General features: G+C 43.5%; 1 protein-coding gene across 6 annotated transcripts in view; it reads right to left on the reverse strand.

The window, feature by feature from the left end:
• Positions 1 to 1,773: 1,773 nt before the first annotated feature.
• Positions 1,774 to 18,300, reverse strand: part of LOC308330100 (zinc finger MYM-type protein 4-like) — a 62,647-nt gene continuing 46,120 nt past the window's right edge. For 3 of the 6 annotated variants that reach the window (XM_080784788.1, XM_080784789.1, XM_080784785.1), the window contains exons 23-32: positions 17,317 to 17,440; positions 15,733 to 16,020; positions 15,202 to 15,278; positions 14,906 to 15,035; positions 14,351 to 14,502; positions 13,331 to 13,445; positions 4,687 to 4,926; positions 3,738 to 3,819; positions 3,155 to 3,223; positions 1,774 to 3,057 (exon numbers count right to left, since the gene is read on the reverse strand). In XM_080784788.1, coding sequence (XP_080640914.1) covers positions 2,943 to 3,057; positions 3,155 to 3,223; positions 3,738 to 3,819; positions 4,687 to 4,926; positions 13,331 to 13,445; positions 14,351 to 14,502; positions 14,906 to 15,035; positions 15,202 to 15,278; positions 15,733 to 16,020; positions 17,317 to 17,440 — 1,392 coding nt within the window. In that variant the 3' untranslated portion in view covers positions 1,774 to 2,942. The remainder of the gene's footprint in view (positions 3,058 to 3,154; positions 3,224 to 3,737; positions 3,820 to 4,686; positions 4,927 to 13,330; positions 13,446 to 14,350; positions 14,503 to 14,905; positions 15,036 to 15,201; positions 15,279 to 15,732; positions 16,021 to 17,316; positions 17,441 to 18,300) is intronic. The other 3 variants (XM_080784786.1, XM_080784790.1, XM_080784787.1) reach the window with 2 other exon arrangements.

Consider the following 18,300-nt stretch of genomic DNA (forward strand, 5'->3'; position numbering starts at 1 on the left):
GTTATCTAAAATGCCTAACAACACCAACGACGGAAACATCTAGCTGCCCTCTGAACAATGCTAGCCGCTTTACACGGCGAGTGAGCTGTAGTAGGCCCTACACCTACATAAGAAATGCATGCATTCGTTATTTGATCCCTGCGATTAAATCCAACTGGTGTGATCATCATACATTATTACAGTCACCAGGGGGCGCTATGTACCAAGACGATCTGACGACGAACTGGAAGAAAATGTATGGTGTGTGGTCCTGTTGATTGAGCTGAGCAGGAGCCTGGAGGACATCAATCCATCCATGGGGAGGTCAGAAGGTGAAAAGGAGGAGGAAGCAGCCATGGCGTCGCATTCCCCTCAGCTGTATGGATGTATTGTGACAATCCACTCTCTGGAGTCTGGGAGGTGATGGAAGGAACCCATCATCAGCCACACTCAGCGACAGATACAGGTCCAGTGGACACCTCAATGTTAAATTAGCATCCCCAAAACGTAAGTCTATGCTTTGGAAAATCGTTGGAATAATACATGTAAAGTATATGATTTGAACATGCCCAGTACATCTTTAAAATAACTTTATTGACCCTTCAATTCCTTGTTTATCCCCAAAATGACTGTACATAAAAGGTTTTTTATTTTGTAGAAATATAGGGCCATAAAACATATATAGTGTATTTGGCCACTCATTTATCAAACAAATCAGGTGCCCACTGTACCGTTATCCATCATCTAACTGTAAGACACATGCAATCAACATGCTTCCTATGCTTATACATTTATTTAACGTTTATCCTTTCATTCATCGTTTATTATAACTACACAAGCCTTACATTATATTTGGGCTAATCAAAATGAGCGGATCTACAAGCTTACTTGAGTTTACATGATCTTGTAAATCTATTTCTTCTATTTTAATGCCTGGATTGACTGAGATACAACTACTCTCATCACAGCTGCCTAGCGTCATCTTCTCTGAACCACAGCATCCTCTGGTGTTGGCAGCGGTTACTTATCTTTCCACTGGCTGCTCACTGCTCCTTCCTAGGATGGATAAAATGCAGAGGACAAATTTCCCGTATGTGCAAATACACAGTGACAAAATTGGAGTGGGGACCAAATTATAACCACTTAAACTCTATATACTTTGTCATACAACTAATAGTGAGGGTTGACAATTCATTTTGATTTGTAACATTTCTGTTGTCCGTATGCAGCAAAATGGTGCATTTATATAGCACCTTTATCCAAGGCACTTTACAGAGATTGTGCATTACATTCACAGTCACACACCAACGCTGGAGGAAACCATGCAAGGCACCAACCTGTGTCAACGACCAACCAAAAACCAGCAGAGGAAGAGATCCTCAAACCAGTGTTGGAGATGGATAGGTCATTCTCTCCGTAAACCAGCCTCAAACACCACAAGGCAGTCACCCAAGTGGAACCCCCAAGGGAAAAGAAAGAGAGGTCGGCCACGGAAACACCTGGTGCAGAGACCTGGAGAAAATGGGCCACACTTGGGGACAGCTGGAGGTGGTGGCTCAGGACCGAGATGCTTGGAGAACTCTTGTAGACGTAGACGGCCTAAGCCCCAGAAGGGGTAATAGGCGAAAGTAAGTAAGACATTTTATAGCAATCCAGCCAACTTGATACCTCCTCGTTTGTCTTGAGGTCAGGTAACCTATTATGGTTAACACTTGGTTTTGGTCAATAGAGAATGCACACTTCGATAGAAAATACAACGTAAATTACCCTTTAATAACCTTTTTGGAACACTACAGAACACTTGAATTTGATGGAACGGAAAATAAAATTAAAACGTGATGCACATCCAAACACCCCTGCAAAATAATAAATAAGTGCAGTGGGTAGTCTCTCCCGAAGTGCCCACATAGGTATTGTTCTCTGCGATTCAAGTTGTCTTTGTTAGAAAACCGACGAGCACCTCTACCTTCAACTGGCTGAAGCAAGCTGGCTGGACTTCTCTTTGTACAACCAAACGGACAATTGAAACTTCAGATGTGATTTGATAATACAAGGTTATTTATTTGAGCCTGTTGCAGGAGGCAGCAGATACAAAAACTCCTTTAAATCTCTCTGCAACACTGTAGTATACAAGGGCATTAATTAAGGCCCTATTCAGACCACCAGGCCAAATCTATTCCAAATCCCATTGGTGGACAATCCGGATAAGATTGGAGTCGCATTGTTTTTATGCACACTGAACAGGGGGAAACGCACACACACACACACACACACACACACACACACACACACACACACACACACACACACACACACACACACACACACACACACACACACACACACACACACACACACACACACACACACACACACACACACTGTAATAGTGTAATAAAGTAGTGGTTCCCAACCTGGGGTCCATTATTTTGGGCATGTCATTATTATTGTCATTATTGGGGGGGGGGGGGGGGGGGGGGTATGTAAGAAGGGGGGCTCCAAGTAAAATAGGTTTAATAGGATTGGGAACCACTGTAATAAATGACAGAGCATTGGATGAGTGTAAAAACTGTAACCATCTTTCCCCAGCAGAGGTCACTAATGCAGAGGAGATGGGCACGTCATGAACACCAATGTCCTTATGAGCACTTCAACAAAGGTCTTTAAGCACTTAAGCCCTAAGACAGTGCTGACAACATCAAACTGGATTGGATTGTAATGGGAAAAAAGGACAAGAAAAGTAACAAGTAAAAAAGTAAAAAGTAGCACGGTGAGCTTGTAGATCTGCTAGTTTAGCTTGTTTATATCTTTTCTTTGGCCTAAAATGACATTCCAAAATATGGACACCAGGTTGAAAGTGAACCCACTCATAACCAAAACCCACTGATAACCCTAGCCCGTCAGTGGGTGATTCCACGTCCTGATGCTGTTGTTGAACCTCTCCACATGATACTGAAATGCAACTAGGTGCTGCCGAGACCGAAAATATCATGCTGCACCTCCATGACAGCCAGGATACGTGTGAGCATGCTCTGTAAGGTCCTTCCCTCCAGTGGCTTGGCGGTATACCAGTGGGAACTGTTGAAGAGAGAGAGGGCAATTCATTCATTTCATTAATTTAAAAAATCCTTTCAATCAAACAGGTTAAGTTTGAAGGCGGAGGAACAGCTCTGACCTGTTTGTATGGACAGACCCTTCAGGTTGCAAGTAGAAGATATCAGTCCTATTCTTGACCGTGTCTGGGCTGGAGCAGAGAGGGGGGTGGGTCGAGATTCAGTACAGTTTGAGAAAAACTCCAGCGCAAACAGTTGGTATCATCATGCCACTTTGCATGTACTGTGTGAATGTGTTTCTGACTAGAACTATGACTAAAAAGGTCCGTCGACTACCTTTTTTCACAAAAAACAAAATAAATATAAAAAATATAATATAATTATATTAACAATTTGTCCACAAATAAAAACTAGACAAGAATAGTTGAGAAGATTCATTTTATGCAAATCAGGCATTACGACGCCATCAAAGCCTGCCGAAATACATTTTAGTTGACTAAATCAATCATATCAGCGCATAATGCTTTTGTGCTTGTGTGCTTTTGTATGTATCTGTGTATCTTAAGTGCGTATGTATGGCATTTTATGTTACCATTATGGTTACGTTCGTCTGCCGGCACTGATGTGTGAGTGTGTGTGTGTGTGTGTGTGTGTGTGTGTGTGTGTGTGTGTGTGTGTGTGTGAGTGCGTGCGTGCATGCCTCACCATCTAGACATGTAGAACTCATAGAGTCTGACAGGACAGTGGAGAGGGCTGCTGATGTTCTCTGGTATCTCCAGGTCTTCTTCTGGGAACAGCACCAACAATGTGTAATCACAGAAAAAGAGACAGCATTATCAGGTTTGTATATAATATGTAGTGATTAGTACATTAGAAAGTATTGTATCGTGATTCGTGACATATTGTATATATATTATATTGTTGCTAGTCTTGCGTGGCCAGACTGTTGCCTCTCGCAATTTTCCAATGCTTCCGTCATACAGTCTGGAGAACGGAAGCTCTGATCATGAGTAAGCGATAAAGTTCAATATTTACAGTCACGCAAATTTATCCTAATATAAATCTAAATCATCTAAGCATATTATGCTGCTTAGCAGAAATGTAAATGTAAAAATAAAATGTAAAGATATCTTAAAAATATATTTTCGTGAACGGAAATAACAGCTTCCAGTTCCAGACTATATAGAGGGTATGCACAATTGCACATGCATAAAGTGAATGGATAATTGAGTGGCAAAGTGAGTGAAAAGTGAGTTTAATTAAATACAACTTTTCTGCTTGAATGTATGAGCTGTCAAGGCTAGAAAGTAGTTTTGCCGCATAACTTCCGGGTTTGATTATGTTGTCACGCGCATACCCTCTATAGCATTGGGAGATTGTGGAATAGGTGTCTGGCTACGCAAGACTATATTATTGCTGTCGGGCAGAAACCTCAAACCTCTTATCTCTTCATTTTAACTTTGTGTTTTTCCGTAAATTAACGCCCTATTTGATCACACTACACTGTCACTACAGCGTCACACAAAAGTACCAAAAGTTTGTTCAGTTCAGTATTTTGACATAATGAGGTTTCCAAGAACAAGCCCAAAGTCACTTGTGATAAGCGGAACATAAAACATAAAACGGCAACACTGCCTCTCTCGGCATCATCCACCTGTAGCCTCGTGGCCGCGGCGGTGCTGGAGGTAGAGGGTCTTGCCCCGGTGGCTGCAGGGCCTGGAGCGCCGCGTGAAGTTGGCAAAGGACAGCTGCCGGTGCTGCGCCGGCGTGGTGAAGCGGAAGGCCTTGGTGCAGAAGAAGAGCAGCGTGTTGAGGAGCACCACAGGCGAGTAGGCCCCCAGCTGCTTGCAGTCCCACAGGTAGGCCTCCTGCACGCGCGACGGCATCAGGCCGCCTGGCGGAAGGAAGGAAGGGGGAGAACAAAAAAGTACCGTCACAGGTCAGTGCTTCTCAGTGGTGTCCAGGGAACCCCATGGGGTCCCTGAGGGGGTTCCAGGGGGTCCTCCAGCTAAATTAGTTAATATAGCATCACAAGCACTGTCTTTAACCCCTATATAGGCTCATTTGCAGCAACGCCCTATACATCAGTTATTTGAAAATAGCCGATCTGCTAGACTGTAGCATTGATTTAACTGTCTGACCAATGACATCATCAGTAGGGAGTTTTGGTAAGATGAGCTTTAGTAAGGAGCAGTTATATGAAGATGAGGTTGACTGATGTAGCGACTACTTCTTCCCATCAAATCAAATAGTAGTAGTGCTATGAGGCTGAGCTGTCGGCAGGAACTGTGTGACGCGTTTCTTTCAATCAAATCCAGAAAAGTTCTTATTGTAGTTAAGTTGATTTATTGACAAATAAACAAGGTCCAAAAAGAATGTACTGAAGATGTTGATAAATGAAAACGTAGGTATACTTAAAGATTAAACGACTAAACGGTCAACAGAAAATATTGAGCCTAGAGCTCACCCCCATTCTCTCACTGAATGCCACTGCCCAGACACACAGCTGACATAAGTACAATGATTAGCAGACACACAGCAGGAGCTCATCAATCAAGTAAGGGCTGTGGCACATCGAAAACCCAAGCATGGGAAAAAATAAACAAATAGAATAAACAACAAACAAAATGTATATTTTGGCTCCTACAATACCGGCCCCTAATTATTAAATAACAAATAATAATTACACAATCATGAATGGCAATCAAATCGAAGTCTTCTTTCTCCTTTCTTCAAGATGTGTGTATAGTTCATAGTGAGTGTAGTGAATCAGTGTAGTGTAGTGTGCAAGGGGCAAAAAAGGGGCAAAAGTCAGCGGCAAAGGGGAAAAGGTGAATCCAAAGTCAATTTTCTTCCGCCTCCTGTAGCAGGCAGATTTTGGTGATGGGTCTGTTCAAAAAGCCAGTCTTGGTCTTAATTCGAACTTGACGTACGAGTCCTCTTCTGTCCAGAATGGTCTCCACAATCTTTCCAGTTAGCCAGGAGTTTCGAGGCGCTGTGTCATCCACTATGATCACGAGGTCCCCTGATGCAAAGTTGCGTCTGATGTTAGACCATTTTTGTCTCTCCTGTAACTGTGGAAGATATTCTTTGACCCATCTTTTCCAAAATAAATCTGACATATATTGAACTTGCCTCCACCTGCGGCGAGCATATATGTCATTCTTCTGAAACTGTCCTGGTGGCATGGAAGGTGCAGTCTTCAGAAGCAAAAGGTGGTTCGGGGTAAGTGCTTCAAGGTCATTTAGATCTGTAGAAGCCTTGGTGATCGGTCGGCTGTTGAGGATAGCTTCAACTTCACACAGAATGGTGTGCAGACTTTCCTCATCAAGATTTTGCACATTAAGTGTAGAATTGAGCACTTTTCTCACTGATCTGATCAGTCTTTCCCACACACCTCCATGGTGTGAGCCAGCAGGGGGATTGAAGATCCAATTGATTCCTTTTTGGAGCATCACATTGTGAATCTGGGCTTGATTCCAGCCTTGAATCGCCTCCTTCAACTCACGCTGTGCTCCCACAAAATTAGTCCCATTGTCACTTCTTAATTCTTTCACTTGACCTCGTCTTGCTGTAAAACGACGAAGTGCATTTATGAAAGAGTCTGTCTCAAGTGACAGACATGTACAGACAGCCAAACATGTAAATATGACACCATAGCGTTTCACAATACTCCTTCCACGTTTCACTCCAAAGGGTCCAAAATAATCGACTCCCACATATGTGAATGGAGGTTCATCAGGAGAGATTCTGTCAATAGGCAGGTCTGCCATCTGCTGTTGTCCTGGAGTAGCATTGATGCGGCGGCAAACAACACATTTTGACATGATTCTCCTGATTGCAACAGTGGCACCAGGAATCCAATATTTCTGGCGTAGTCTGGATAACATGTGGTTGCGACCACCATGTCCCACCTGTTTGTGAATATGTCTAAGAATCAGATTTGAGATATGAAGCTCTTTGGCCAGTATGACAGGATGTTTAATTTCTTCTGGCATTGCTGCTCTGTCAAGTCGCCCTCCAACTCTTAACACTTCGTTATCCAAAACGGGATTGAGTTTATGAATGTGACTTGACCTCTTAACATTCATTCCTTTTTTCAGATTTGAGATTTCATCTGCAAATCTCTTCTTCTGGCAGAAGCAGATTAAGGTCATCTCAGCAGTAGCCAGTTCTTCAATAGTGAGACCTTGCCATTTCTGGTTTTCATGTTTTCTTGTCTCCTTCTGTGCAGATCGCAGTTCTCTTTGTGGGATGTCATCTTTGTGCAGCTCAGTGGCTTGTTTTCTTTTTCTGATACGGCTGAGAAGCAGTCCTTTAAATCTGAGCATCCATGCTGCAGCCTTCTTCAAACGAGCCCAGGATGAGAAGTGATGAATGAAGCATGTTGTTGCATCCACTTCTTCAGATGTTATCTGAGCAGCATTTACAGTCATGCTCCTTACTTCAGTGTCCTTGGCTGAGATTTCTTCCAACCTGTCAGGATTCTGAGGCCACTCTTCCTGGGGATGAAGAAGAAACTGAGGACCGGACACCCATGTGGTTTTCTTCAGAAAGGATTTAACTGTCAGGCCTCTCGATGCCATGTCTGCTGGGTTGTTAACAGAGTTAACATATCTCCACTGGTGTGCATGTGAGACTTTGACGATTGCAGCAACTCTATTTGCCACAAAAGTTCGAAATCTTGCAGTCTTGTTGTTGATGTACTTGAGCACAGATGTGCTGTCGGTCCAAAATACAGAGTCTGCCAGTTCCATCTGCAGCTCTTTTCTCATTAGTGTGTCCATTTTGCTTGCCATGGTAGCAGCAGTCAACTCCATTCTAGGGATAGTAGCTGGTTTTAAAGGAGCTACTCTTGCTTTCCCCAGCACAAAACTACAGTGTACCTGGCCACGGTTATTGTACAGTACAAGGTACGTGACAGTTCCATAACCGTCTTCACACGCATCGGCGAAATGATGCAGTTGAGCAGATGTCACTGTTCCAAAGTTTGTGGGTTTGAAGCATCTGTCAACTTTGAAATCTTCCAATAGATGAAGATCTTGAATCCAATTCATCCATTCCTCTGTAATAGAATCTGGAATTGCATCATCCCAACCAATCTTTTTCCTACACAACTTTTGCAGGATCTTCTTGGCAGTTAAGACTACCGGAGCCAACATTCCTAGGGGATCATATACAGAACTGACTGCAGAGAGGATTCCCCTTCTTGTGAGAGGTCTGTTTTTCAAGATGATTTTAAACTTGAATACATCTGATTGGACGCACCATTGTACTCCTAACACTCTTTCCACAGGTAAATCATCATGATCTAAATCAAGATTCTTCATTTCCTTTGCTCTTTCGGTTTCGGGTATGCCGGTCAAGACTTGACGACTGTTACTCATCCACTTGGTAAGTATAAAGCCTCCCTTGAAACAGATTGCTCGTAGTTCATGATACAGAGCTATGGCATTTTCCTCTGTAGCTGTTGATGCCAGACAGTCATCGACGTAAAAGTTGTTCATGATGGTATTTACAGCCTGAGCACTGAACTGTTTGACGTTGTCCTCAGCACATTTCCTAAGAGAAAAGTTTGCACAGCTGGGTGAGGAAGTTGCTCCAAATAAATGTACAGTCATTCTGTATTCCATCATGTTCTGACTGTAGTCTCCATCTGGCCACCAGAGGAATCGTAACAAGTCGCGATCTTCAGTGGGTACTTTCACCTGGTGGAACATTGCTTCTATATCGGCAGCGATGACAACAGGCTCTTTACGGAATCTGGCCAAGACTCCAATTAATGAACTGGTCAGGTCTGGCCCCTGTAAGAGCTGAGAGTTCAGTGAAACTCCTCGAAATGTAGCTCCACAGTCGAACACCACTCTAAGCTTTTTCTTTTGTGGATGTAGAACCCCATGGTGTGGTAGATACCATTTTCCGCCGTCACTGCGTCCCAAGAAGTTGTCTGGTACCTTCTCAGCGTAACCTTTAGATATCATATCAGACATGAACTTGGTGTATTCAGAATGAAAAGAAGAATCTTTCTTGAACCTTTTCTTCAAGTTCAGTGTGCGTTGTTCAGCCACACTTCTGTTGTCAGGCATGAATATCTCCTTTTGCTTTAAAGGCAATGCAATGCAATAATGCCCATTGACAAGCTTAGCAGAGGCTGAGACTGAATTCAAGAACTGCTGGTCTTCTCTTGAGTGTTCTTGGTCGTCTCTGCTGCACTCTGGAAAGTCTGTCTTGAATTGTTGTTCCCATAGTTGATCAAGTTTCACAACTGATATCCGGTTGGCACTTATAACTGACTGGTCTTGCGCATAGTCAGTCTTTCCATCTAATGGCCCATTAACTGTCCAACCAAGCATGGTTTTTACAGCGTACGGTCCATCTCCCACACTCCGGATGACATCAATAGGTTCCAGTGCCTTGGGAACATCTGAGCCAATCAGCAGCTCCACCTCAGAGTCAAGTTCAGGTAGGTGAATATTCCTCAAATGAGGCCACTGATCGATGTCATTTTGCTGTGGTATGTTTCTTTTGTTCACAGGCATAGTCCTCTGCGTATACATGCCTGGAAGAATACAAAATTCATTGCTGTTCAGTCCAGCCACTTCTAGGCCTGAAACGATTTGTGTTTCAATAACCTTCTTTTGTCCCATAGTTCTCAACAATATGTTGGATTTCCTTCCATGAAGGTTTAGTTTAGCCATGAGCCTCTCTGTGCAAAACGATGCCGTGCTACCTGGGTCGAGGAATGCATATGTATGTACTGTCGTGTTCCCCTTCCTGGCCTTTACCTGAACCGGCACGATTGCAAGTTTGCATTTATCTTCACCGGCCCCAGTTAGACCACCTGTCAGCACGGAAGCTATGGCTTTTTCTTTAGTCTCCTTCATTTCAACTGGGTCTTTGTTCCATTCCTTTGTTCTTTGGTAGATATGCAGCATTTTTGGGTGCCTTAAGCCGCAAATGCTGCAATTGAGTCTCTTTCTACATGTAGCACTGACATGTCCTTTACACATACATCCAAAACAAATTCCGTTTTCTTTTAGAAATGTGAATTTCTCATTATGTGCCTTCTTCTCAAGCTCTGGGCACAGTTCTAGAGCATGTTCACCCTGGCAGAATAAACATCTCTTCGTCACAAAACGACCTTCCTTTTCCTTCTCTTTTGCAGCTGTCACTGTGGTTGCAAAATTACTTCCCTTTGTTTTGTGAAGAGGTTGTGACCTGGACCTTCTTGTGTCTTTGCTTTCTGGAGTGTCTTTGATATCGCCAAAAATGGGATCTGTTATAATTCTGACTTGTTTCTCGAGAAAAATGACAATGTCTTTGAATCTTGCCCTTCTGCCGTGGTTCTCCTGAAAATCACATACCACCGATCGCCATTTATCTCTTAAACGGTAAGGCAGCTTCTTTATAATGGTCAACAAATTAGATGGCATATCCAGCTCGTGCATGTAGTCTACGTCCTCCATTGCATTAGAACATCCTCGTAGGAAGAGAGTATACGCTTGCAGAGCTTTAGTGTCATCGGCTTTGATTGACAGCCATGAAAGAGCCTTCTCCACATAGGCTGTAGAGATCTTATGCTCATTGCCGAAGTGCTCTTTTAGTAGAGATTTTGCCTTTCTGTAACCTCTGTCTGACACCATATGTAGACAACTCCTCACAAGATCCCTGGGCTGTCCCTGGGTGTATTGTTCCAGATAGTAGAGACAATCTGTCGGATTTGGGTTTTTGGTTTCAATGCTGTGTTCAAAGGATTTTATGAATGTGTGATATTGAAGTGGGTCACCATCAAAAACGTGAATCTCCTTTTTCGGCATAGATGACAGACATTGATGTTGAATGAGTAAAGCTGTGAGTTCATTTTGCTTCTCCATGACAGAATATATATTATTGTCCTGTTCAACTGTACCTCTGGTGCCCATTTGGCTTTCCACGGGTGCTGCTGTTGTGCGAGATCGTACAGTCTGATTCACAGCTCTGCCTGTGGCAGTGACCGCTGGCGCTGAGTGGAGCGGAGCCACAGCGCCACCTGTTGTTATAGGTGCTGGTGCCTGCCTGCCAACAGTGGGTTGTGAGGGCACATGAACTTGACCTTGAGTGGGTTGTAAATGTGTTGTGTAAACAGCAGCCTGCTTTGCCTTCTCAAAATAAGACATCATTCCATCTGTCACATAAGATTGAATAGTAACACCAGATCGCTTTGAGCCTAGAACCTTCATTTTTGCCACATTAGCAGCCATGTTCGTTTCCAGCTCCAGCCTTTCCTTTTGTCTTCGCAGGTGCTCTATTTGCTCCTCCTTTTGTCTTCGCAGGTGCTCTATTTGCTCCTCCTTTTGTCTTCCCAGGTGCTCCATTTGCTCCTCTAGGGCATGTCTATTCTGGATCATTTTTTGATGAACAATGAGACCAGCCATATCTGCCTCAGCTTTCAAACGTGCGGATTCTGTACTTGAAGCTTTAGAACCCCTTGTTTTCTTGGTTATGTTTGACACACTGTCACCTGGTTGGATTGTTTCCTGTAAGTCAGCTGACTCTGTTGCCTGTTGTGACTGAGTTACATGTTGTGATTGTGTGTGCCTTTGAATATTAGTGGGTAGCAATTTGTCCTGCTGCCCATCAGTCATTTCCACAGTTTCCAGTTCCACCTCCTGTCCAACAGGTATTTCAATATGTTGTGCAAGTCCAACATTAATTTCCACATGAACAGATTCAGTAACTGGCTCAACTTCAGTTACTGATTGTGCAGGAATTGATTCATTCACAATAATCATTTCATGAATTGGCATTTCGTTAATTGGCATTTCATTAATTGGCATTTCAATCATATCAAACCACAGTTTTACATCATCCCTGAAATCTGAATGGTGCTTTATGACACGTGAAAACCACAAATTTTGATTTTCCACCTCCTCCTGTGGAATCAAGACAATGACTGAATTATGTGCTGCTTTTGCATTTTCATACATTTCATTCAGTTTCTCCATTGTGCTTTGCACATCCCTTACATTTGCATCATTTTTCATAAGCCCTCTTATTTCTGTTGTGAGCTCTTGCGTTTGTTTCACAGCATTTTTCATAAGCCCTTTTATTTCCTTTGTGAGCTCTTGCATTTGTTTCACATAAGATTTACGGTCTTTCTGATCCTTTTCAATTTTATTTGACAGCGCTTTAGCCGTGAGTTTGACCGTCCTCCTCCGTGACTCCTCCTCCTCCATTTGAGCCTCCAGATCCATTTCGTTTGTGTCTGTACTTGTAACGTTTGTGTCACTCATTTTGACATTTCCATCCAATATACAAGAAAGAATTCACGGCGAGCAACCCCAGTGAAACGAGCAGCCGTAACCCCAGTCAATTGCGTCAATGCAGCGCAGCGCGCACACAACACCAGCCAACGATCAATAGTCCCCAATGGACCAGCGGCAGCACTTCTTTCCAACTGTGTTCAATTCAACCAAATACACAGAAGGAATTGGCGTGCTAATACAATTGTATCTCACCGCTAATGGCTGTGATGCGCTGCTGCGTGTTCAAATATTTTCACCGCTGCGGCGGTTCATCTCGCTCCAATCCGAGATACTGAGGCGCCGCTCAAAGTACAACTGTTGCTGCGATGTCCTCCATGTTCCAATGTTTCCTTCCCGATCTTATTTTCTGTTGACAATGATGTAGCGACTACTTCTTCCCATCAAATCAAATAGTAGTAGTGCTATGAGGCTGAGCTGTCGGCAGGAACTGTGTGACGCGTTTCTTTCAATCAAATCCAGAAAAGTTCTTATTGTAGTTAAGTTGATTTATTGACAAATAAACAAGGTCCAAAAAGAATGTACTGAAGATGTTGATAAATGAAAACGTAGGTATACTTAAAGATTAAACGACTAAACGGTCAACAGAAAATATTGAGCCTAGAGCTCACCCCCATTCTCTCACTGAATGCCACTGCCCAGACACACAGCTGACATAAGTACAATGATTAGCAGACACACAGTAGGAGCTCATCAATCAAGTAAGGGCTGTGGCACATCGAAAACCCAAGCATGGGAAAAAATAAACAAATAGAATAAACAACAAACAAAATGTATATTTTGGCTCCTACATTGACAATGGCTGCAGTGCTCCTTCAAGCTCAAACTAAAATTAAATACAAAGAATAAAGATACACAGTGTTTAAGTATCTTGAGCAAAATCAGACGCTCTACAACTTTTTCAGAATTGAATGGAAATGAATAAGTGATTCAAACATAATAATGCTCATGACAGTCAATCGGCGCTACAGAAAATAAATGGATAAATCAGCATACCGCTGGGGAGCAGTTCAGGCTTCCAATGTTGCAGCATGTTGGCGATCTCCAAAGAAAACTGACTGTACAGCTCATCCGTGAATATGTTCTCTATGCGGCCCTTCTCAAACAGGTACTGCAGAGAAAGCGAGACACAGATTGGATGACGACATATTATCTTAAAACCATTTAGACTCCCTCATATAGTCCAAAACTGTTACTTTTCAGGATTCAAATTCCAAAATGGCAGAAATTGCAGATCTAAAAGCTCTTCGAGCGTGTATATCTGCTACTTTTTATGCTTTTGTGTGACGCTGTAGTGTAGGGCATCAATTTGTGAGGTGGGGCAACAGCAGTGGTAGAGCGGCCGCTTGGGAACCGGAAGGTTCCTAGTTCTATCCCAGGCTCCCCCAGAGTTAGTGCAGAAGTGTCCTTGAGCAAGACTTGTGGCGCCTTGCATCGTTTACTCCGCCATTGGATTGTAAATGGGTGAATGTAATGCGCTATGTAAAGCGCTTTGGATAAGGGCGCTATATCAGTGGTTCTCAACCAGTAGTCCGGGACCACCAGTGACCCTTGAGCCGAATAAATAATGGACCTTGATATGAAAAGGGTTGAAAACCATTTATGAAAAGATCACACCCATGTGAACTGAGTGGTGCAACTCCCCTCTCCCCCCCCCCCCCCCTCTCTCTCATTAGCAGGCAACAGTGCAGCACTATCTCTCTCTGTTTCTGGCACAACAGCGCCCCTACTCGTACTAATAACGTCACATACATAGGCAGACACATAGGTGAACCAACACATAGGTGAACACGGACATTGCTGTTCCTTGGAGTGGTCATGCACCACTCAAAAAAACCCACGAGGTTTCTGCCCAACAGCAACTATTGTATGAATGAGGATTGTGTGTGTGTGTGTGTGTGTGTGTGTGTGTGTGTGTGTGTGTGTGTGTGTGTGTGTGTGTGTGTGTGTGAGTGTGTGTGTGTGTGTGTGTGTGTGTGTGTGTGTGTGTGTGTGTGTGCTCCCGTGTTCCTGTACCTTCTGTATCCCCAGACAGAGGTAGAAGATGCTGTCAGCCGAGTACGTGCCTCCGTTGGGCCGCCGGACATCTTTGATGAAGCGACACAGAGCGTAGCTCAGCTCCGAGGCGTCACACTGAAGGATGTCCTCCTTAACAGCTGGTGTATGGGCTGGAGGACGAGAGACCACACCATGAAGCACATCACATTCTCCTGTCAGCCACACGTCTCACACCGTGACAAATAAAGATCTCATCTTTATCACAGAACAGAACAGAACAATACCAGTAGTTCTCAAACCTTTTCCTGTTCCAAATTAATATGTATTTGGCCTGTGGAAAATGTTGTGTGCCAGGAGGCAGGAACCCACAGAAGCTCTCAAGTGGTGCACTGTGAGCCTGCATTTCTGGCTGCTATATTTATTATTTGGATGAAGTGGTTAAAATGATTGCGATGCTGTATTAATTAATGTTTTGCTGGGGGCCTTCTGGAACACCCCAAAACGACCCACCCCACTTTGAGAACCACTGCAGGAACAAACACAGTATAGCACAGAATCAGTTTGTCCACTCACAGCTCCGGGGTTCTGTGTCAGTGTGTGCGTTGTGCCTCTGCACCCAGCTGCCCCAGGCTTTGATCCCATACAGGTGGTTCAGTTTGGGACGGGTTGACAGGGCACTGCGGTCCAAAACTCGCCTCTTACCCTGAATTGACATGAGAGAATAGATACAGATAACAACCGATCACTCCAGGCTATTATTCAAAATGGTCGTATTGCATTGTGACAGCTGGTTGTGGATGTAACTGCTTTAAGTCAGTGGAAGACACTGTGTAGTAGGATGACAACAGAGGTCACTGAATGTGTCATACCCTTTTTCGGCTATGAGAGCTATCCCTCGTTCTCTTTAATCCTCGCCGGGGAGCAGACTGATCCAGATCATACCGCTCTGGAAAGACACACACCGGTCGAGGTGAAGATAGTAGGAAATAGGAATGATCTTAGAATGTCTATTTCACTGGAACTAGCAACGGAGAAAGTGAAAAGCATGACTCTGATTATCTGATGTGTCAGTCGTTGGTTCTGCTGCTTTCTCATTTTGATGTAAAACGTAGTGATTTATCTTAAATTCTGAGGTTCTTTGGTTGACCGGCTAGTCTTTGGAGTAATTGACTGAATCACGCCCATACAAATGAAGGGAAGTCCATTTGTGAAATGCTTGAAACTTAATACACGTCTTAAGACAACTTTCCTCAAATGATGCAAACCTAGCTAATTTCAAATAGACAATCAAACCTTGTCGAATCAATTTAATCCGAGCGGGTGTTGAACTTTCACAGGTCCTGTGCGGCTTGTTACGGTAAAACATAAAAAAATATATCACTTTGTCAGCTGTCGCTCACCAGGTGAAAGGTCTGATTCCAAGTCCATCATTGGGGACAAGGGGGGCTGTTGATCCACGCTGGTGCTGGAGGTGTTGTCGTCTGTCCCATGGCTGTGCTCCGTCTGTGTGGTCTTCAAGGGGTCTCCTGGTGTGGTCATGGTGAGTGTGTCCTTAGACTCTGTGCTCTCCTCTTCACGCGCGGTGGTCCTGCGTGGCTCAGCTTGTCCTGCATTCCCCTCAGTTTGAGGGTCCTCACTGTCCAAGCTAAGACGAGTAACTGCCTCTCCACTGTGTGTACTCACTTGGTCTGAGACAAGCGCGTGCACATGCACACACGCACACGCACACACACGTGCACGCACACACACACACACGCATACACACACAGACACACAGACACACACACTACATTACACTAGGCCTGGAATTTTATCATTTTTGCGGCAAGGCTACTTGGCCTTTGGTGTTGCCAATTCTTTGCAGGCACAAAAAACAAATGCAAAATGCAAAATATCAGAGCAGCCAACCATCAACTAAAACCAGGATAAAGTCCACGGATATTATGAATTGAATTCATGGGTTAATTAAGGATGATTTTATTTTAAATTACACAGCATATAAGAAAAAGTGCTTTTGCACACCTACAATGGACAGGTGCGTCGGATAACTGGAACTAATAAGTAGAGGAAAAGAATCCCGCACACTGTCTTCACTTGAGTTTAGATTTTATTGAACGTTTCGGTCGTCAGACCTTCATCAGGCATTCTGAAGGTCTGACGACCGGAACGTTCAATAAAATCTAAACTCAAGTGAAGACAGTGTGCGGGATTCTTTTCCTCTAAATTACACAGCATGAAATAAATGAATAAAAGGAGCCATTTACTGTATTTAGAAAAATAGGCCAAACAAGGTGGCCTTGAAATTCCTGCCCTGGTTATGGTGCTATCTCCTCTCCATATTTCATACTGAAACAATGTACTAAAACCTGTCTGTGCAAACCTCATTGTACCTTAGTGTTCTTTTCCCTCAGTGCCATATTACTGTTCATTACCAAAATGTATTCTCAGAAAATCTAGCTCAACATTCTTTCTTTTACAGTTATTTTTAACTAGATTTGTGTTAAATTATAAACAAAAATAGTCCCGTTTTCCGACGCTTCAACCTACCACTGGTTACGTGCGCAGCGTTTCACTTGATGTTGTCTCACAAGAATTCAGAATATCAACAAAAGTCACTGTTGTCTAAAATCCATATTGACAGAAAAGAGGCAGAGGAGAAAACCGAGTGTGAAATCAGCTGGGGCAATATGTGTGTGTGGGTGTGTGTGTGTGTGGCATCAAAGCCACTGTGGCCGCAGAACATAATGTTTAGAAGGGCATAAGGCCAAACTGAACTAAGGCCCGGGGCACGACCATGCCCCTTATGGCCCACATGGAAGCACTGTCTTGCATCACACACACAAGCATATTATGCGTGTATCACTCAAAGCTATTACTCAACACTCCACAGATTACAGGTTTAAGGTTACTGAGGGACAGCCATTCAGTTCTTGGACCTCACAACTTGGGACCTTGCAATAGCCAGAATTCCTTGTAGACCTCACCTCCACGGGAGACAATCTTCTTGTCCCTCTCCGTCCCCTTTTCCGCCTCGGCCAAGGGCTCCCACTGGACAGCGGCATCTTTCATTTCCTTTATATGATGTGGCAGCACCAGGGGCACTGGAACCTGGGGAAGAAGGATCCGAGGAAAGAACATGTTGATGACGTGGTAGACCAAACGTGCAACACAAACTGTTTGTCTCGTGCAAAGCAGTGTTGATTCCGTAGAATAAAACTATGACGAAAAATGTTCGTCGGCTACCTTTTTTCACTGATGAAAACTAAATTAAATCTAAGCTATGATGACTACAACTAAGACTAAAGATATTGACAATTGTGTCAACAAATAAAAACTAGACTATTATGTTAGGGAGGGGCTAGTGGAGAAGAGATCTAGTAGAAGTAAAAGATACGTCATTTTATGTTTGGTTGTGTACAGGTATGTACACTCTCCGAAAATAGATGATCTACAAGGTCACAATGTGTCACATCTTGTAGATCTGCTATTTTTCGAGTATAAATCATGCATTTCAATTTTTCAACGCCATCAGAGCTGGGCTGGCCAAAATACATTTTGACTTTAGACTCAAATCTTATATTTAGTCGGCGAAAACTAGACTTAAAACTAAAACATTTCAGATAACTAAAATATGGCTAAAAGCAAATGGATTGCTTTTCAAAAGACTATGACTAGGGTTGTCCCGATCCGAACTATTGAATCGTGCATTTCCCGTAAGTGTGTTGTTTGATCACCCCAAACATCATCATCACGGCTGGAGATCCCTGATGTTACGGAGAACCCTGATGAACCCCCATGCCAAACCGCCAGCGCTCGCCCAGCACTCTGCTGTCACCCAGGCGGATATGTTGATCTGACCCCCCCATGTCTATAAAAATATAAATATCGGATGGGGAAAACTCGGTATCGGCAGATACTCAAAATCAAATGATCGGAATCGGATCAGGAGCAAAATAAAAAGTGATCGG

This window comes from Protomyctophum bolini (genome assembly GCF_963924005.1).
Source record: "Protomyctophum bolini genome assembly, chromosome: 15".
In the NCBI taxonomy this organism is placed as follows: Eukaryota; Metazoa; Chordata; class Actinopteri; order Myctophiformes; family Myctophidae; genus Protomyctophum; species Protomyctophum bolini.